Below are 21,683 nucleotides of genomic sequence, written 5' to 3' on the forward strand. Positions count from 1 at the left end.
GAGGAAAAATTCTTTGGAGTCTGTGCTGGGTATACAAATACTTATGCAAACACTTCCAAGAAAAAATGTTAAATCTTCTAGATTTTGTTGCATATTTGGGAGCTATACATATATCTCTCATTGTTTCTTTGTGAATTGCTTTGCCTACTGAATGACTTTGAGCAAGTCACTTAACCAGACAGTAAATATCCAATGACTACTATTATTTGAAGAAATCTGTCCTTCAGCCTTCACGGAATCTAGTTTTCCTAGACTGCTATCTAAGCACTGGTTGCATGATGGCATTCCTTCTTCAGGACATGATTCAGTTTATGATTTATTATTTATAGTGTCTTCTTTTAGAAACGACTTCACCAAGAGAGATTTTGAGATTCCAGGTATACATGGTCCAGGTATACATGGCTTCATCCATGCAAAGATGCATTTTGCAAAACTTCACATGAGGAAGATTCAGTGGTTCCTCAAGTCAGTCTAGGCACAACAGTGACACTCTCTAAACCTCCCAATTCCTTACTAGCCCTTTGTGAAGAAAGAGTTCCCTCGGTGGATTAACCAGGTATCACTCAAACCAGGAGTTCCCTTTCTGGTTCCCTCTCCCCATCAGGAAGGCTCCACAGACAAATCAGATTTGACTTAGGGAGCCTGTTCAATGAACACAAATGTCCAAGGTGTAGGTTCAATGCAGGACAGCAGCAAGCATATAAATATCAAGGAAATGAAAGCCATGATCCTGGCCCATCTATCCCTTCCATCACTTATGGTCTCCAAGGCCCCTTGAGACTTTACAGACAGCACCACAGTTATGTGATATATCAACAAACATGGAGGAAAAAAATCCTATCATCTCTTCAGGTTAGCCATAAGAGTGTGGAAGACTGATATTCATCCCAATCTGTTCCTTCGTACAATGTATATCCCAAATATCCAAACAATGATGACATCAGTGGCAGATTATTTGAGCATATTGGAGCAGACCCTCATAAATGGATGTTAAACAGATAAGTCTTGCTTCAGAATGTCCATCAGTCAGGGACACCCCTGACAAACCTGTTTGCTGTGATCCTGAATAGGCAGCTCAGACTGTTTCTGCTCCAAGGTACCATGCCAAATGTACTACTAAAAGTCAAGAAAGACAATCCAAATATGTTGATAATCCCCCCCCCCCTTTTGCCCTGGGCAGCATTAATTCTTATCTTATTTTTCATCTAGCCAAGGGCAGTCAAAAGGGCTCTCTCATTCATCCAAACTTGCAAACTCTAAAATTGACTGTTTGGATGATAACATTTAATCATCTTTTTTTTCTGAGCATGCACTTCAGGTATTACAGGAGGGTAGAAAACCTGCCACAAGAAAATCTTATATTTACAAATAGAAGAGGTTTCATTCTTATACCATAAGAAAGGAGAGTACCCTTATCAAGTGGGTATCCTTATCATCTTTACTTCTCTCTCCAAACTGCATAACTATGGGCTGGCATATTGTTCTGTAAAAGGTAATTTGTCAGCCATTTCTGCTTCTTTGTCAATGGGGCCACTTCTTACTTCACATTATCAGGTCAAACATTATTTACAGGTATCCTTCACATCAGGACTCCAAGAAAATATATTCATCCTCCTTGGGACATGAATTGTATATAAAAAAGTTAACTCTCTCACCTTTGACCCTTCTTTCTTTAAAATTCTGTACATAAAAGACAGTTTTGCTAGTGGCTTTGACTTTGGCTAAAAGTGTTTCAGAGTTACAAGCTCTTATGGCCTCTCCTCTTTTCCTGATCTTCCTTTTACACCAAAAGTAGTAAATGAAATGTTCTTTAACCAGTCCATTCATTTACCAACTTTTTTCCCAAATCCTCATTTCAAAAGAGGAAAATTCTACATTCACTGGATGTTAACAGACCACTTAGATTCTATTTAGACAAAACCAATTTTTTTTAGGAAATCGGATGAGCTGGTTGTTTCTTATGAGACAAAATGATGAGGTTCTCAGTCTCAAAACAGACTGTTTCTAGGTAGATTTCTCTTGCTGTTGCTTTTTGTTATTCATTTTACTGGAAATCTTTACTAGGCCAGGTCAAAGCACATTCTACTAGTGCTGTTGCTTCATCTGGTATTCTGTTTAGGGGTCTGGACTCAAAAACTATTCTAGGAGCAGCCATTTGGTCTTCCATTCACACCTTTACAAAACACTAGATGATTAATGTCTTTTCTAGGGTCAGAACTGGTTTTACCAGGTCCATTCTTCGAGATATTCTGGATTTCAACTCTATCCTCAGTGCTCCTCGCATTAAGTATAAAAACTTTGGGGATCTTCCCAAAAGTGAGCAATACTGACACAGTAATAAGATGATGGGCACAGTACAGAAAAGAACGTAACATAGCAGTAGGTGTCCGGAGAGATATCTGTGGCAGTAAATATAAACTCCCATCTACTTACATTTTATTTTCTTTCCTTGTGCATTGGTTGAGGTGGAACTACACTTTCTCCTTGTTGACTTAAGTCTAGTTTCTACTCTTTCTTTAGTCCCAATCTGTTCTATCTTAGGCAAGAAAGCTCTAAGGAACTTTGTGCCCACATGTCCCTTATGTACCAGCACATTTTCTCATTCATAGGTCATGAGTTAGACATATGGAATGAGAGAAAGGCACCCAAGTGATGGTATACTCACCTGGATGGACGGTATCCCTGTCAGGATACTACCCAACAGTCATCAATACTGCAACAGTGATCTATTTGGATATCTTGTGTTATTAGAAGTGCTTATACAACTGTACTTCCTTCTTCATTGGGGAAACAATCTCCATCTTCATATCTAGACTTTGAAAACAGCATTTTAATGGGGCAAAGGCACTGTGAAAAAGCTGCAAGGTATTGTCAATGTGCAAATGTTGTTTTACTTGGAAATTTGCATGCCAAACATACATATATAAACGTTTTTACTTTTTGTTTTTTGACCCATATCTTGCAAATGTTGTTACATTTTGCACATTCTTGCACTACTTAATTCCTTAATTATATGTTTTGTATGCACCATCTTTTACTTCAGAGTATTTGTGTTTGACTGTAATTTGTTTTTGTTGTTTGTATTTTGTTTCTGCCTTATCTGCCTGGGTCATGGTTGAAAACAGTCCTTACTCTGGCTTACCTACCTGGTTAACAAACATTAGAGAAATAAATATATCAGGAAGTAAACAGAATTGGGTCATTTACAGATTTGTAGGACAGGCCTAGATCTTCTTTTAGGGGTCTGCAGGAAACAGAAAAGAGAGACGGGGCCTTTTAGGTACTGTGTATAACTCAGGCAGCTCATATTTCAGTTGTGATTTTTCAAGTTTCATAGTGTACTGAAGGGTGCATCGTATTCTAGTATGAGCTAGATCAGAGATGAACAGAAGGGGATGGCAACTTCTTTTTTATAGTGCTGTGATGCCATTAGTAATCAGCCAGGTGAGATAAAATACTCTCCTAATGACAAAGAATACTTTGTAGGCAAAGGACAATTCATCATCCTTGAATGTGCCTAGGCCTCTATGCAGTGTCTATTTTAAGGTGAATGTCACTTATGTGGTCAGTGTGTGAGAGTTCCTGTTTCTCATACTCTACTATGCTACATATTTTGGTGTTCATATTTAGACTATGTTCCTGACACCTCATTTTAGTCTCAATTAGGCCTTCTTGGAAGATCTGAGTGTCTGCAGTGGAAGTGATCAAGAATCCAAGCTTGCAAACCATAAACTTAGTCAGCCTAAATGATTGATTTGACTTCACAGATTCATAGTTACTAGGCATGTAGTAACCATTAAGACCACTAAGGAGCCTAGCCCAAATTCCCAATTGCCCCAAAGAACCCAAGATCACACAGTAGGTAAAGGACTGTGGAAAGATTCAAATTCTGCTCCCTTGGCATGGGAAGAAGCTCATTAATTCATAGGTTTGTAGGTGTTTACTAGGCTAATGACACAAGGGCCTTTTTAAGCCTAGCCATGCATCCCAAATCTCTGACGAGTTCTGATACCCTTGATAAGGGTAAGTATGGGCCTGGGAGATGAACCACTTACAGGTTACCTGTTTGTAACAGAGACATAGGTGCCAAACCAGGGATGAATTTCCGGTTTCCCATCCAATTGTCCAACTTGCACTTGAATTGGATTAGCTGCTTCACATGGATGGGGAGTCTGTTCCATAGACGGGGTAGTAATAAGTCAGAGCTTTAATACCCTGTGCTAACTGCTAGACTTCAGAGAAGTGCATCACTGATGATGACTCCTGGATGACAGTGTGACATTAATTCTCTTAGAGTGGTGTCCATAAGTGACGCAGTTAGCAATCCCGTTATATAGAGATGTATATTGAGTTTGAACATTTTTTGGTGATGCCAGAGTGAGAGATAGTGTCAAAAGTTTTTGCCAAACTGTGATAATGTACGTCAAAGGAGTCATCCATCATCTAGTGTTTCTCTGACTCTTTTAAACAAGTCGTCTGGAATTAGCAAGCATGATCTTCGTTTTACAAAGATAATTTGGTTAGGGCCTAGGAACTGTATAATCATAAGCCCCTGTTGATAATGTGTACTACCTCCATGTAAACAATGCTGCTGCTGAGGCTGATAGGTCTTAAGTTACCAGAGTCTGTGGTGGGGCCTCCCTTGTGTAGAAAAATTACCACAGCTATTTTCCAGACTTCTACTACATATCCAGTGAAGACACTGTTGTTGAGTAGTTTAAGGGATATCTCATGGCTGGTTGGACTTAATATATATTTCGCTGAAAGTCGTGTTAACTAAATAGGCAGTATTGCAGGGAAGGAATGTGCCTTTCTCCCTAGGGCGTAGATCATAACAAGCAAAGAATGATGGTGAGTATGAGTGAAGTAGGGGTTGGGTGCGCTGATGCAGGCTTTGCCTACTACAGAAAGGTATGCTTTGGATTTCATTTCAGACTCTGTTTTTACTTTAAAATGGACAATAGTTGCATGTCCTAGATTTTTTCCTACTTACTGAACTCACATTTCCAGTTTCTTCTATCTTTCCCTAACTTCCTGCTTACGAAAATAATATTCTATGTTAATTTCTCAGTAATTTGAAGCATACCTTTCAACTTCTTTGCTAAAAAATTTTGGACAAAGCCAGAAATAATGAGGGAACAAAAGCCTAAAAATCAGGCACACTTTTGTAAATGTAACATAATACAATTAGAAATTTAATAGAACAATAGTTTTTGAATCAACGTGCATTTTTCAAAACAATATGAAGTATAGAACTACAATGTCTAATGTTATCAACTGACTGTAATCCTCAGCAACTTATCAAAAAATCAAAAAAATGTATGAGGGTCAGAGCAAAAATATGAGGCAAAATCAGGAACACAATACAAAGTGAGGAACAGTTGAGAGGCATGAAGTCCCCATAGAAGATTACAGCAATGCTGTCACTGACAACAGTGCATGATGATCTAGATGTCACCATCTGTTTATCTCACCTCTAGAAGAATAGACTTGTTGCAGTCATTTGTGCAATGTGTTGCTAACTCTCCATACAGGAAGCCACCATTTTCTCAAGTCTTTCTCCTCCTGGCTTTCCCACCCTCATCTAACCCTGATATTTACATCCCCAGGTCATGATATTTATATTTGTGACAAGTCTGGCTCAGTGCTTTTCATTTACATCCAAGTGTCCATAGCAATAGCAGTACAGTGGCACAACAGTTAATGTTGTTGCCTCACAATACTTGTTTTCCAGTTTGTTTCCTGGCTGTGATGCCTTCTGTAAATTGTATGTTCCCTGCGTACTCACATGATGAATGTTATGGTTTTATTTCATATTCCAATGGCATGCTGTAGGTGAACTGGAATTCTGCCAAATTGTGTGTGTGTGTGTGCACTCGCGCGCACATACATTTGTGGATTTATACCTATGTGTGCATCTCACAGGATTAGTTTCTATGCCTTCTGTCTAATGAGTGCAGGGATAAGCTTCAATGGCCTCTTGACCCTGCACTGGATAAAGCTGGTATCAGAGAGAGAATGAATGAATAAATATGCATGACATTAATATATGTTCTCCAAAGGTACCGTACTTGCATTTTCTAAATTCAAGCACAATTACTATGCATTTAGAAGACTGATGTGATGCACAGGAGGGACTACATTTTACATTTGTACTGAATCTGATCGCTTTCTATAGTTATGAAATCAAAATGTATAGATATATGAAATATAATGCTTCTTAGCCCACTCTCAAAACTGTAATACTGCATCCCAGCCCTTGAGAGCAAGCAGCTCGTCCTGACAGATTCCCCTGACTTTATCAGAGAAATAATGTTTGTTTCCTGCAGTAAACACTGTTTTTATTATTTATTTTTGTTTTACTTGTTTGTTAGCTAGGTAATCCCACTAGACACAAATTCCTTTTTTTCAAGAGCAAATGATTATTTTAACTAAACTGCTGAGCCACACAGTAGGAAACTGGAAAATGAGGAAATCAAAACCCAAAATTATAGAATGAAATTCAGTGTCATCTTACAGCCTTAATCCATCCATTCTCAACCCCTTTTCTCATTTTTGCACATGGGGTTGGTGTGTCAGTTCAACAGTAACAATCATCTAGAGACAAGGTTTATACCGCCAGGTGGCTAGCCCTGCCACTGTAGTTCATTTATACTACACTCTCGCACACTATGGCCAATTTAGAGTGTCCAATCCACTTGCTATATGTCTTTGGAATGTGGGAGGAAACTGGAGCACCCACAAGAAATGCACGCAAACACAGGGAGGATATGCAGACTCCGCGCAGAAAGCACCCCACCCAAGAATCAAACCTCACTAAATTTTCAGATTTGATAAAAGGATGCAGTCATTTGAAGTTCTTCTGAAACAAAGATAAGGCCAAAGGAGAATAATGAAAAATGCTTCCCCCCTTGTTTTTCTGTCATAATTCCCATAAATATACAGATACTTTGCACTTAACATTCCTTGTGCCTTATCCTACACAACCTACACACAAAAGTAATGCCTCAATCAGCAAATTAACAAACAGTATGTGTACTGAAAAAGGAAGTAGCATCAGACCTCTCAACTGTACCTGATTTGGAAGAACATTGCTATTTTCATGCATAATTTACCCCTTCACATGATGCACCTATTTTTGGAGGTGCATTCCTATTTTCAAGATTAACCGATAACTCCACACAATTTTCTGACCCCCCCCCCAACACACATACAGTTTTGAAGCTGTTTAGATGACAGAAAACCAGACTACTCTCCAAAATACTACTGGTACCAGTAGTTTAAAAAAAGAGGACCCAAATGACACAGCTCCCCTTTTCAGAACAAATTAAATACTGCGTGAGGTGGGTTTTCACAATATCATTTAATATTTATTAAAGTATTCAGATTTTACAGTGTCTTCAATAATATGCTTATATTTTACTCACTCTCAGGTTTTAATTTGTGCTTCTGAGAAGTTCCCTATAGTCCTACTAGAAGCAGGACGGGCGATGTGTTATTAGAGATTCACATTCTATGCTCATCAGTTGTCCAGAATTTTGGCTGGCTGTACTTATTTTTCATTAGCCTTTGTACCCATTTTCAATGCCTGCAGTTTGAAAGGTATGGACAGCATGCATCTGTGCAGTAACATTTTTAGTTTAAGAGAAGTTTTGAGAGCTGAATACTATCACCAGGGAAGCTGTGGGTGACAGGAGCATTTGTATGCTACTGCAGGCAAAAACATGGAATTATGGTATGGTAGGTAAACCTAAATGATTCAACAACTGTTTTTTTGTGAAAATCCCTACCTTTAGTATAATATCACAATATGTCTATTTATAATGTCAGTGCTGTAAGGCAAACAACAAAATAGCACCTCACATAGACAGAAAGCTGAAACATTTCCTAGCAGTATCTTTGCATATTCTGTATGTACAGTATTAGCTTGTGACTCATACTATCCTTATTTCTTTACAAAACATATTATAATTCCACTTAAAGGTCATGTGATTTTGAGATCATGGCAGGCATTTACAGGGATGTGCCCCACAACAATTTACTACCATTTTAAAGCAGATGATGTGTGTGCACTTGTATGCAGATGTTAATCATACTAGTGTTTGAGATCTTGAAATTCTGAGACCAAATTCGTAAAGTTAAGAAGTGATTACTCTTGCCCTGGAGTTGAAGTTCATAGGTAGGTACTAGGCTACTGGCCCTGGGCCCTATATAAGCCTAGCCAAAAATGTTCCCTGGCTTTCACCACCCAGGAAAATTATTTTCCTGTGCCCCTCCCTGTCAAACAGTGCCACAGAAGTGATCCTCGGGGTGAATCTTCTATTTCCCATCCAGTCGTCAAGATTTTTCTTAAAGAGGGCCTTGATATGAATGAGTAGTTTGTTCCAGAGTATGGGACGTCTCTGGGACAGGAATCTATCCCTCCAGCATGTTCTGTTTATTGTGGTGACAAGGTTTAGGTCCCTGGTGCATGTGGTTCGAAGAGATTGGGATTTCTTTAAGTGTAGCATGTCCAACAGATCTGGGTTTGACATAGCTTTGTATGTTAGGCAAAGATCACCTTTGAGTAGGCGATATGCGATGGAGTAGAGCTGGAGTTTTTTGAGACAGTCTGTTTGAGGCCGGTAATTCTCTTAGTGAGGTATTTCTTTGGCCTTTCCAATTGTTGTAGGTGTCTTGTGAGATACATGCCAAACGGGGCATTGTACTCTATAATGGGTCTGATGAGGCATGAGTAGAGAGGAACAATGACAACCTTTTTTCTAGAGGAGAACCCTTTTGTGATGAGGTGTGCCATGTAGAAGGATTTCCTGACTACTGTGGTGATATGGTTATCAAAGGAGAGACTACTGTCCACCTGTGTTCGAGGTCTCTTATCACACTTTCAATGTTTAGTGAGCTACCGCCTATGTGGTAGCTCATGGTTACTGAGTTTTTCCCAAAGGGGATGACAATGCACTTCTTGGCATTGAGCTTGAGGCCATGACTTTGACACCAAGCATCTGTCTCTGTGAGGCCCTTTTGTAGAAAGTCTACATCATTAGGTGATTCTATTATGGTTCCCAGTTTGCAGTCATCTGTGAAATTTGTTAGCCAAAGACCTTCTGTGTTGGCCTGCACTTCAGAGAAGTAGATGCCGAACAGGAGAGGACCCAGGACTGAACCCTGTGGTACTCCACTTCTCACTGGTCTGAAGTCGGACTTGGAGTCGGCTACTTTTACTGTGTGGGTTCTGTCAGTGAGCCAGTTGGCCACCCATCTTGTGACATAGAGATTTATGCCCAGTTTAGTGAGTTTATCTATAATTCCAGAGTGGGGGATGATATCGAAAGCCTTGGCCAGATCAAGATAGGCTTGTGTGCACTACGTTGCCTTCGTCTACGACTCTAGTGACCGCTTCAAAGAAGTGAACATTTTTCTGTTTGTGTTATCAAACTTCCTACAAAATGAATGCAACAATCGTATACAAAACTGTCATTTTATATGCTTTTTGTGCTGAATAACATGGAGTGAGACAATCAGGCATAATCCATGTTGTGTAATGCCATTTTTTTAGAAAAGCCAGTGAAATCATCATTAGACAATTTAGAAAAAAAGATGTGACCATGTAATGTTGCTGACAGTGTGTAAGTAAGATCCTAGTCACAGAGTGCCAAAAAAATGAAAGTGGCTAGCTCTACAATACATGTGTGTGTAATTCACAAACATCCAAAACATCTAAAGAGGGATGACTTATGCAGTAGCGCAAATGTGACAGTACAGCAGAAAAATATTGCACAGCATAACATGACTGAGTAACATCAGCAGGTCGTGAATGATCTTAGAAATGGAACAACTGATCATTGATAGCAGTCACATACCCACACAAGCACAAAGATTCATCTAAATGTTTTATTTTCTTTTGGCATCTCATGCAAGCTGGGGACAAGTCCTAAAGACTCTTCCCCCCCACCCATTCAACATCTGTGAATCACCTCTTTTTGTTTCTACCACTCCACATAGCCTGTCACATCTAACAAGCTGTAATGCAGGCTGGATCACCATTGCTACTAGTGTTAGCTATTCTGAGACTAAAGTCACAAACTACCATGTCTGTGCCATAAGACAACAATGGACATGTCCACATAATGTCATCTGAAGAAATAAAAAGGTTGACAATGATAAGAGATCCAGCAAAGTGACAATCAGTGCACTCTGCTATCTTTGCAGCCTGTTTGCAGCTTCTGTATACACTACTGAGCATTTGCACTCCTCATTTGCATCTTATCAGCCATCTCAGACACTTCATGTCCATCACCCCACGCTCCCTCACCTATTCTATTTTCACTGTCCAGGTTTCTGTGTTCTACAGAAGTACAAAAAGTACAGGTGTGTACCTACCATAAATGTAGATGTTCGAGTGTATTCACTGTTGCAGTCATTACACTTGGGTTATCCTGCTGGCAGGCGACCCGCAGTTGGCCCAAGTTCCAAAATCTTGGTCCGGCGTCGGTTGCTGTCGCCTCTTCCCTGACGTCAGTGTGCCAGGGGTATAAAAGTTGCAACCGACGCCATTTTCTTCAGTTTTTCTTGCCCCAGATGTCAGGTACCCCCAGATAGGAAGGCTGAAAAGATAAAAATATGCCAAAAAAACATGCATATATACATTTCCTTTATCTACAAGCAAATACACCACATAGGTTGTATAGAGTTGAGAAGTACAGAAAAGTCCCAGCAAAGAAAAGGGGGATGGTGGGTGGGTAACTTGGACTGCAACAGTGAATACACTCGAACATCTATATTTATGGTAGGTACACAACTGTACTATCTTCATCGTGGTTCACTGTTGCAGTCATTACACTTGGGTAGAATCCCAAAGCTGAGGTTGGGTGGCTGGGTCTAAATTGGATTTGGTGAGGCTAACAAGCCCTGCAGAACTGCAGTGGCAAAGCCTGCTCTGGATTTGGAGTAGAGAGGTAAGTGGTAGTGCTTAGTGAAAGTGTGCACTGAGCTCCAGGTTGCAGCTTCTAATATGGTACTCCTCTGAGGAAAGCTGCTGAAGTGGCTTCTGCTCTGGTAGACTGAGGCCTAATGCCCTTGGGCACAGATTTGCCATGTTGTGCATAACAGAAGCGGATGCAGTGTCCTATCCATTTGGAGACTGTCTGCTTTGTAACAGGCTTTCCTTGTGATCCTGCAGCATATGCTACAAACAGTTGCTCAGTTTTTCTGAAAGCTTTTGTTTTGTCCAAGCAGAATCGTAGCTGCCTGTGTATATCCAAAGCATGCAGAAGTCTTTCCCCTTTATTCTGTGGATTTGGGTAGAAAGTAAGTAAATGAATGGTTTGGTTTAAGGCCACATTGGAGACCACTTTTGGCATGAATGTTGGGTTTGTCCTAAGAGAAACCCTGTCCTGACGAAAAATGAGGAAAAGTTCCACAGCCATCAATGCCTGTAACTCTGAGACTCTTCTTGCTGAAGTTATTGCTAGGAGCAGAGCAGTTTTCCATGACAAGAATTTTAGATCAGCTGTGCTGGCTGGTTCAAATGGAGGTAGTGTTAGTTTTTCTAAAACAAAATTGAGGTCCCAGGTAGGTACTGGTGCTCTCCTAGGGGGTCTTATATTTTTTGCCCCTCTGAGGTATTGTCGTAGTAGATGATGTGAAAAAATAGGATGATCCGTATTGTAATGCGCTGAAATGGCAGAGGCATGGATTTTAATGGATGAAAAAGATAGGCCTTTGTCCAACATCTCAGTTAGGTATTGCAAAATCTGAGGTATATTAGGGACAAGTGATTTGAGCCCTTGTGCCTGGTTCCAAGCACAGAATCTCTTCCATTTTTCTGCATAAGATTTCCTAGTGCTGGGCCTCCTGGCTTCCAAAATAACATCCATAACAGCTTTAGAGAGGTGCAGTCTGAGTGGCTACATTATCTGCCATGCTGCCAGGTTTAAGGTTCTGAGTTGACTGTGCAGAATCTGATTGTTTTGTTGTGTCAAAAAATGAGGGATTTGAGGTAGAGGCCAAGGTGGACCTTGGGACAAACTCTTTAGGATTGGGTACCAGTGTTGGCGTGGCCAGTCTGGTGCAATCAGGATCATTTTTGGTCTCTCTTGTCTGACTTTTAGAAGCACCTTGGTGAGAAGAGGTATTGAAGGGAAGGCATAGACTGTCAGGTCTTTCCAGCTGAATGATAGAGCATCCACTTTCCATGCTTGAGAGTGATAAGTCCTTGTGCAAAATTTCTGTATTTGGCAATTGTGAGGGGAGGCAAAAAGATCTATGTCTGGGCGTCCCCATTTCCTTATTATCATGTTGAACACTTGTGGATTTAGCTTCCATTCATGAGGATCCATTCGATTTCTGCTTAGTTTGTCTGCCAGTGTATTTTTTGTTCCTGGCAGGAATTGTGCTTGCAGATGTACCTGGTAGGTCAGTGCTGTGCTTCACAAAGTCATGGCTTGTCTGCATAGGGGGTAGAAATGTGTGCCCCCTTGCTTGTTTATGTACCACATAACTGTGGTATTGTCCATCTTTATTAATAGTTGTCCTGGATGTATTAGGTCCTTGAAGGCTGTCAGGGCATTCTGTACAGCTAGCATCTCTTTTTGATTGATGTGAAGATGCATTTGTTCCTTGGGCCATGTGCCCTGAATACATTTTCCTGCCATATGTGCTCCCCAGGCATAATCCGATGCATCCATTGTTATTGTCTGCCTGGCTGTAGGTAAGGTGAAAGGCTGTCCCTTGTTGTGGTGATAGGCCTGGGACCACCATCGAAACTCCTGTTGTAGGCAGGGAATCAAAGTTATGATTGTCTCTAAGCTGTGACAATGCTGAGTCCAAACACTTTTTAGGCACCATTGCAGTTTCCTCATATGCAGTTTTGCATATGGAATTAGTAGAATGCAGGATGCCATGAAACCCAGGGCCTGCAGAATTTTTCTTGCAGGGAGCTGGGTCTTTGTTGCCATCATTTGAAAGTAATGAGTCAGTTGCTTTTGTTTGTCTGGCATGAGATAAGCCATCTGGGCAGTTGTATTTAAGCTTGCACCCAGGAATATTATCTCTTGAGAGGGCACTAGTTTTGATTTCTTTTCATTTACTGTGTACAATAGGCAAATTAGCAATATTTTTACAAACGCCAGGTGTTTTAGAAGAATGTCTTTTCTCTCTGCTTGAATAAGGCAGTCGTCCAAGTAGGGATATATTTGAATTCCTTTTTGTCTGCAAAATGCAATTACTGGTGCCAGGCATTTTGTGAAAACCCTGGGCGCGGTAGATAAGCCAAAGGGCAGTGCAGAGAATTGGTAATGCATCGAGCCTGCTATAAATCTGAGGTATCTTCTGCACGATTGTCTGATTGGGATGTGCAGGTATGCCTCCTTGAGGTCCAAAGTTACTAGCCAAGCCTCCTTGCCCAGCATGGGCAGAAGTTCTTGTAGTGTTAACATTTTGAATTTTGGAACATCCAGGAAAGTATTTAGGATAGACAGGTCCAGTATTGGTCTCCAGGCTTTATCTTTTCTGGGTACTAAGAAAAGTCTTGAGTAAAATCCTTGCCCCTGTTCTTCTTGTGGAACTTTTTGAATAGCTCCCATATCCATAAGAGCCGCAATCTGTTTTGGTGCCCCCGCCCATTGGTTTTGTGGCAGGTTTGGCATACCTTTTGGTTTTGGAAGCGTGTGGAAGTGGAATATGTACCCCTGAGAGACAATATTCAGCACCCATTGGTCTTGGGTGATCATGTACCAATTTTTTAAGAAAAGTGCTAGCTTGCCCCCTTGGGGTGCTGTCAACTGGTAAGAGCTTGGCATTTGCAGAGGTAAGTCATTGTGACTGTTTCCTATAAGGTTGTGATTTGTCTTCTCCTCCTTTGGGGGCTGAAGCACCCCATTGTTTAGGTCTGTAGGAGCCTTGGGGCTGAGATCTGCCTCTTGGGCATCTGTATCTGCCTCTTTGTGGCCTGTCTGACACTGGAAAAGACCAAATTTTTGAAGGCCAGTTTCTGCTAAATCTAGGTGGTTGAACCTGTAAGAAATCTTTCACCGTTTGCATTGACTTTGCTTTATCCTCCATTTTCTTTAACAACTCTTCTGTCTTAACACCAAACAAAGTATCTTCGTCCAAAATAATGTAAAGCAAAATCAAACTGACGTTTAATAGTGCGTTTATTGAATCTAGCACAAAACCGACAACTAGTAACGTCGTGGTCAGGGCCTAGGCAAGGAATACAGTAAAAGTGAAAATCCTTATGAGGTATTTGCTTCCCACAAGAAATACAATTATTAACTTTTACTGACATCGGTCTGGAGCAAGAAAAAGTTTCCCCAACGGGGTACTTAGCTTTATTGAAGACTTTGGTTTTGAAATTCAATTTTGAAAATCTCAGGAGTCGGCCAACCGGCACTTGCGAACTGCTATTGCTTCGGGCACCGCACGGCAAGAAAGACTGAAGAAAATGGCATTGGTTGCAACTTTTATACCCCTGGCGCACTGACGTCAGGGAAGAGGCGACAGCAACCGACGTCGGACCAAGACTTTGGAACTCGGGCCGACTGCGGGTCGCCTGCCAGCAGGATAACCCAAGTGCAATGACTGCAACGGTGAAACACGATGAACATCACACACTGTCAACAGTCAGGAAATCTTGAAAAGGTGTTCTTGTGTAGTCAAACACAAATAGCAGCAACCAAAGAATTCAGCAATAAAATCCACTTTAATAGTAAAACTGGAAAACCACCGGATTGAGCGCTTTCATCCCCTGACCAGGGATTTCATCAGAATCAACACTTGTTTCATTTGAACTTCAGCAAAAGCATCCAGGATGTCAGGCAGGGTAGATAAAGGGTTCAGCTGAAGAATAGGGATCCTCCAAAAATGCAGAATTTAAGTGCTTCTCTGCATTATAATTCCTCACTATATTTCACCATAGGAATGGTGTTTAACAGCAGTGAAGAAGATCCAGAAAAGCTCTCTGGAGACAGTTATTACCTACCTTTCTTTGCCTCGACCCCTCCCCCTTTTATTACAACCCAGCAACAAGTAAAGAGTGTGTTAGGTGGGCTCAGTTCGAGGCTCGGTGAAGTTTTGCCGTTTTCCGTTGTGTGGTGCTGTGGTGTTCTTCCTTTTGGGCCGGTGAAGTAGAAAGTAGGAGAGATTTTGCAGCTTTTTGCTATTCCCGGTGGGATGCTGGTATGCTGGGTCATGGGACTTCTGGCTAGTTCGGAAAGGAGTGAATCCAACTGGTTTCATTCAGTAGGGAGTGCAGAGCTGCAGTTTTAGTGATTATGTTTGCTCTGTGTCTGTTTTTCTTGCTGGGATGTTAATTCTGCTGTGAGAACACAGAGTTGGAGTTCCTGAGATTTCTTGCCGGGGTGTTAATTCTGCTGTGAGAACACAGAGTTGGAGTTCCTGAGACTGGTCCTGATGGAGATAATAACTGTCTGCAGAGAGTTTTTCTGGAGCTTCTTCACTGCTGTTAAACACCATTCCTATGGTGAAATTTTAGTGAGGAATTACAATGCGGAGAAGCACTTAAATTCTGCATTTTTGGAGGATCCTTGTTCTTCAGCTGAACCCTTTAATCTACCCTGCCTGACACCCTGGACACTTGTGCTGAAGTTCAAATGAAACGAGTGCTGATTCTGATGTAATCCCCAGTCAGGGGATGAAAGCGCTCAATCCGGTGGTTTTTCAGTTTTACTATTAAAATGGATTTTATTGCTGAATTCTTTGGTTGCTGCTATTTGTGTACGACTACACAAGAAACCCTTTTTGAAATTTCCTGACTGCTGACAGTGTGTGTTTTGTACTAGTGTTCTACAGAAGCACTGGTTGCACAACTGTTGTGTAAACCTTACTTTTACCTTCTTTGGCATTCTTCTGTCACACACTACCCCTGACACTCTGCAGCATTTGGTTGTAGTCTATCTGATTCTAACTGCAACTTCCTCATTTAGACTTCTCTTTCATCAACCATCCCTTCAAGATACTTGAAACTGTTAACTTTTTCCACTGTTTTCCCTTCTGATTCACTTTTCATCTTCATCTGATTTCCCCCATTTTCTGCCATGACCACTGTCTTGCTTGTACTCATTTTCAGCACATTCCTGTCCCCCATCGTTTACTGAAGTGCCTTGTCAGAGTCTGCTTGTAGTGCCATATTGTCTGCATACATGAGCTTTGTGGAAATATCACCGCTGATATATATGGTACAGTAGACCATCATCAGTATGAATGGCAGTGGGCTCAGAAGCAAACCCTGATGTACATCCACTCACATAGAGAATTTCTGTAATTCCAAACATTATTCATACTCTTTAAAACAAGGTCCCTGCACATAGTCTGCACTAATTTTACCAATGTTTTCAGTACTTTGAATCATCACAGGACTGCCCACATTAGCTTTCTTAGAACTTTGTCATATGCCTTCTCCAGGTCAATAAATGCCCAGTTGGACTCTTTCCTCATGTCCAATGTTTTCTCCACTATTTGTCTCACCGTAAACATTGGGTCAGTTGTACTACATCTGAGTCTGAACTACTCAATTCCCATCTTACTTTCTACTACTCTGCATATTCTTTTGTCAGTCACTGTCTCCAGCATTTTCATACAGTTTGACAGGATTCTGATACCCCTGTACTACCCACCATTGTGAATATCCCCTCTGTTCTTGAACAGTGACGTTAGAATGTTTGTACACCCTTAGGAATCTGAATTGCATTCAATTGTGTGACTACACTATGAATATTTATTTAGAATTGTGTGATTTTTGCCAGACTGTAAAATGCATATTGATTGTAATTGTTTGCCCTGGACCTGGGTCATGGGTGAACTCCTCAAATTAGTCTACCTAACTGGTAAGCAAAAAGTAAACAACACTCTTGGGCAGAGAAGGAAGACATGGTATCTACTATAAGTACCTCAAGGGAATGAATAGTATTCAAGACAGCAACAGTTAGAAATGCAAAACGCAAGTCCAAGAAGAGCAAGTCGAATGAAGACCAAGATAGATAACGCAATGAAAATGTAAGGGAGTCTGTTTCATTTTTTATCAAAAAGCATAATGGAAACATAAAGGAGTCTTGTCAAAGAAGTTGTTGATTCAGTAATGTTAGAAGAATGAATGGAACTGATACAACTTGATAAATTCAGCTTATCCAGTGCTTCTATCAATGCCTTCTAGGAATCTGTGAAATGACAGAATTAATGCAAAAAAAAACATTTTAAGAAACAAAATGTGTACAAACATTGTAGGATCAGACTTTATAAAGCACCAGATTATTTTACGTATATGTACTACTGGAAATTATATTGCAACTAAAACTATCTTTTTTTCTCACCAGGTAAACCAAGGAAAAGTTAAAGCCCTTGGCTCAGGTTTAGGGTACCTTGAGCACATTTGCCAACTGATAGAAAAAATTGGACAGCTTCAGGAACATAACCTTCGACTCCAGAAACAAATCTGTACTTTGCAAAAAAACCTTAACCTAAGAGAAATGAAAGAGGTAAGCAAGTTGCCAGCACAAACAGAAAACAAATGTTTAAACATATATTTAATTGTCCAAACAACTATCGTGATTTAACTTTCTAAAGTACTGGGCCATTATAGGATAAATGCCATTTTCTAGGTTGCTGCTTAAAGTTAGGCAATGGGGGGGGGGGGTTCCCCTGCTGCTCAGATGGAGCCATACTGGGATGTGCCCGTGTCTCTTCTACCTTGCTGTGGAAATTAGGAGTAGGACTGGGATTTGAAAAATGGTTAACAGTAGGGGAAAAATAAATAATATTTTCCTCTTTAACTGGTATACATCAAACCCAGAAAGTGGATTTAGCATCATTTTAAATCAATATTTTTACAGAGTAGGGGATTTTGTGTGGTTCTGAATAACAAACTCATATTTCTCCTTGGTAAACTACATGGCTGAATAAATGGAAAGAGTGTGCAAGTCTATGTATATAATTATTACAAAGCCAAAGGTTTGTCCTTGTAAAGGTATCAGAGATGTCTTAACTAAATACATTGTCTAAGGTGCCCAGTAGTCCATAAGAGGCTTAATAAGAGAGCAAAATAAAGAGTCATAAAGCATAAATGCCTACAATAAATATTGTCAAGGATCTGATAAATACTGGAATATCACTTTTATAACCAAGCTGATACATCTTTTAAAAATAAAGAATGAAACAGTAAGATCCCTGATCATCTCTAGCACTGCTAAGGAAGCATATATCTTAATGAGGACTTACCAGATTATTTTGGCTACCAAAATGCAAATAAAACCATTTACTTTTCTAACTTACATTTTCAGAATCCTGAGCCTGTGAATAATCTTCCACTGTCTAGTATTGTTCAATACGTACTGACGTTGTTTACCACATAACTGATGTCACGTTCAATAACAAATATAACTAACCACGTCATTGAAAGTTGTTGAAAGGAAGACATTAATATTTTTAAAAAATTCATGGCTTAACAGGAACCCCTGAAGAACAGCACTAATGACTTAAATCCACAACGAATGACATGCATTGATAACTACTGTGTTTTACTTAAAATTAAAAAAGACTGCAGAGTATAAGACATACATATTTTATATTTATACTGCAAAATAAAATTAATGACAGCTTTGTACCGTGGTGTCAAAAGTCCCAACCAGTTTCAGATAAGTGGCAACAACTAGTGCATCACTATTTAGGGCATCACGCAATTACTCCAAGAACATATTACTTTAGATAACAAAGATTTATTTTAGTGATTCTATCAGGTTATATATTACAATTTTACCTACAGCAGAAAATATGTGTAACTTGAGCACTGATCTATGAAAAGTCTTTGGTAGAAAAAATAGTTTAACTTTACAGAACAATAACAGAAGAGTTCTTATGCCAGCTCTGTGCCAATGATGAATAAAGTCCTGACTATGCCATTACATTAGTAACTCAGGTGCCTGTAAGGGATGTCTGGTTAGGACAGGAGTGAACGGCTACTGATGGCTCATGATCCTGGTGGGAGGCACCACACTCATGACACCTAGTAGAGATCTGAGCCAACTCCACCCAAGCTGCCATTAATACATTCTCACAGTACAGCCAAGGGGAAACCAAGGTGTGGAGGCATGTGTTTCCCTTGGGAAGCAGTGACTGGAGGCTCAGAGGAGCTATCAAGGGGGATGAGTTGCTCTAAAGGGGAGAAGGTAGGCTGTCCACCGGGACCTGCACACTAGCCTTCTCCCAACCACCTGTCTCTTACCAGGGGAAACAGGGATGACTGCAGTTCCCAGGTAATAATGACTAAGCTCTACAGCTGTCACCTAGCCCAAATCCCAGGCTCACATTCTGCCAGAATTAATGGGCCAACTGACCAAAGGTAGAGGTACTATTAGGCAATGTCCTGGGGGGAGCATAAAACAAAAAGAAAAGGTACTGAGTATGTTTTGTTTATTAACCTGTCTTATGTAAAGGAGTGAAAATAGTCTTTTCCAGTCTGTGGATACAAATCCAGTTTACAACATCCTGCTTTACAAATGTATTGGTATAACTGTGTCAAATGGATTTACTTTCTTTTAATCTATTAAAGATGCCAGACAGATGCCTCTGACAAATGAAATCTCAGTCTGGAAAATGTGATGCTGTTCTCACACACATACTGTGTCTTCCACTCCTTCATTTTTTCCATTGCTCTAAAGGTAAACACGCACACAAGTGTGTATGTGTGTGTGTGTGTGTGTGTCTATATATATACACACACACACACACACACACACACACACACACACACACACACTTCAGGCTCTCTTCATACCTCTTACACTTTAACCCTTTATTACATAACCAAGTGGACATTCCTCCAACAGTTTCCCCTAATCTGATACTCTTCTCTCTAGACAGGCATCTATATATCTATCTATCTATCTATCTATATATATATATATATATATATATATATATATATATAATATATAATATATATTTTTATATATGTAAATCATTCCAGCTATGGCCTGATCAGATATCCATAGGTGGTAGCAGAACATCTATATTTCACAACTTTATACCTTTTTGGATACACTCCATCATCTTGTTACATTATACTATATAACAGGCCAGGTAGCAAGGCTCATATCACCTATGTAACACTGAAAACATTTACTGCAGTAATAATGGTCTAATGCCTTCTTAAAAAGCTTATAAATTGCTGCATTCCTTGATGTTATTTAATACAGCAATAACCAATGACATAGGTGTGGTATATTGAAGATCTACCCATGGCTGGTGTGGTTTAATCACAATGGTGAAGCCCAAGTGATTAAACAAAGCCAACCATGGGTAATAAATCTTCAATATACCCCACCACTGACTCGGTTATTGCTATTATACAATGACATTATTTAAGAAAAAAAAGTTACTTATGTTTCGTAAATAATGCCCTTGTATAATGGTGCAGTGCTGCACTTCCACGTTTTTCCCGTATCCTGGGGCTTTTTTGATGTACTGCGTATGTGTATGGGACTTTCATTCCCATGTTTACACAGTACATCAGTGCTGTGTAAAGGAATATTGCAGTTTCATTTCGGATTAGCAGCAAACAAATATCAATATCGTCATACTGAAAACCTAATACTGGCAGAGATGTTTATGTTTGGGGGGGTAGTGTTAACAGTATGATAAATCCAAACATTGGCTCGCAAAGCTTATAACATAATTTTTACTGTTCTAGTTTACAGGGGGTGGAAGGGTGGTTGGTTGTCCCAGGACTCCATATCACTATTTCCTTTTCCTGCTCAGGTACTATGGTGACGACTGTTGCTCTTCCATCACCATCACTGCTCACATGAGGTACTTAAAAAAGGGGAAAAAAATCTGAAAAACAATGAAATCTGGAGATTTCAAATGAACAGGAAAGACGGGAGAGAGAAAATATAAGGATATCAGGTATGTTTTTCTAGTTTTGAATAACATACCTGATTATCCTTGTATTTGTCTCTGTCCCATCTCTCTTTTTCTTTTAAGTCTCTGGTCTTTGTAAGTTTTTTTTTTTAAAAAAAATGAAAGAAAAGTAAAATTTTAATAACATATATTATGGAAAAAAGTCTGGACGACCGGACTTTTTCCATTGGTATATGCTCGGATTTTCAACTGGCACACTGGTTAGGCTGACCAATCAGTGTGCTCCTTTTGGAATGTTAATGGCCAGTCATTGTATAACAGAACACTTCAAATGCTAGCCACCTACACTTTACCTTTTATTTTGTAGAAACCTAAACAATTCCAAGGGAGCATAGCCTTTGTGGTCTTATGTATTAAACTGAGGCAATATCTACTATGTCTCTAACTAAAAAATAAACCTGAACATTTTTAATCATTGTTCGTAGTTCTATCCTTAGAATTTGTTTGCATTTTTGCATGTCTCCTTTAGACACTCTCTAGTTTTAGGTGACATTTCTTAAAAAATAGAGGCCAAACAGAACTATCACATTCTACTTTAGTTCTAGTTAAACTGCAGAAATGCACTTTAATACTTCTGGTTTTCTTAATTTAATGAATTTGTAAATGTATCCAGTCAAGCTATTTACTACATCTTTATATGAGCTTTATTTAATTTATCAATGTGTATCCTACGATTTTTATATGTATTAACATGCTGAGTTTCTTAATCTAATATATAATTTTTATAAACTTCAGTTTTATGAAAAGATATA

At 39.7% G+C, this 21,683-nt stretch overlaps 1 protein-coding gene across 3 annotated transcripts in view; it reads left to right on the top strand.

Moving 5' to 3' along the window:
* LOC122789008 overlaps positions 1-21,683 on the top strand; it is a 489,467-nt gene that overhangs the window by 294,904 nt on the left and 172,880 nt on the right. For all 3 annotated transcript variants that reach the window (XM_044056155.1, XM_044056154.1, XM_044056153.1), the window contains exon 3: positions 17,331-17,492. In XM_044056155.1, coding sequence (XP_043912090.1) covers positions 17,331-17,492 — 162 coding nt within the window. The remainder of the gene's footprint in view (positions 1-17,330; positions 17,493-21,683) is intronic.

Source organism: Protopterus annectens, chromosome 14.part0 (genome assembly GCF_019279795.1).
Source record: "Protopterus annectens isolate FY-2018-M chromosome 14.part0, PAN1.0, whole genome shotgun sequence".
In the NCBI taxonomy this organism is placed as follows: Eukaryota; Metazoa; Chordata; order Ceratodontiformes; family Protopteridae; genus Protopterus; species Protopterus annectens.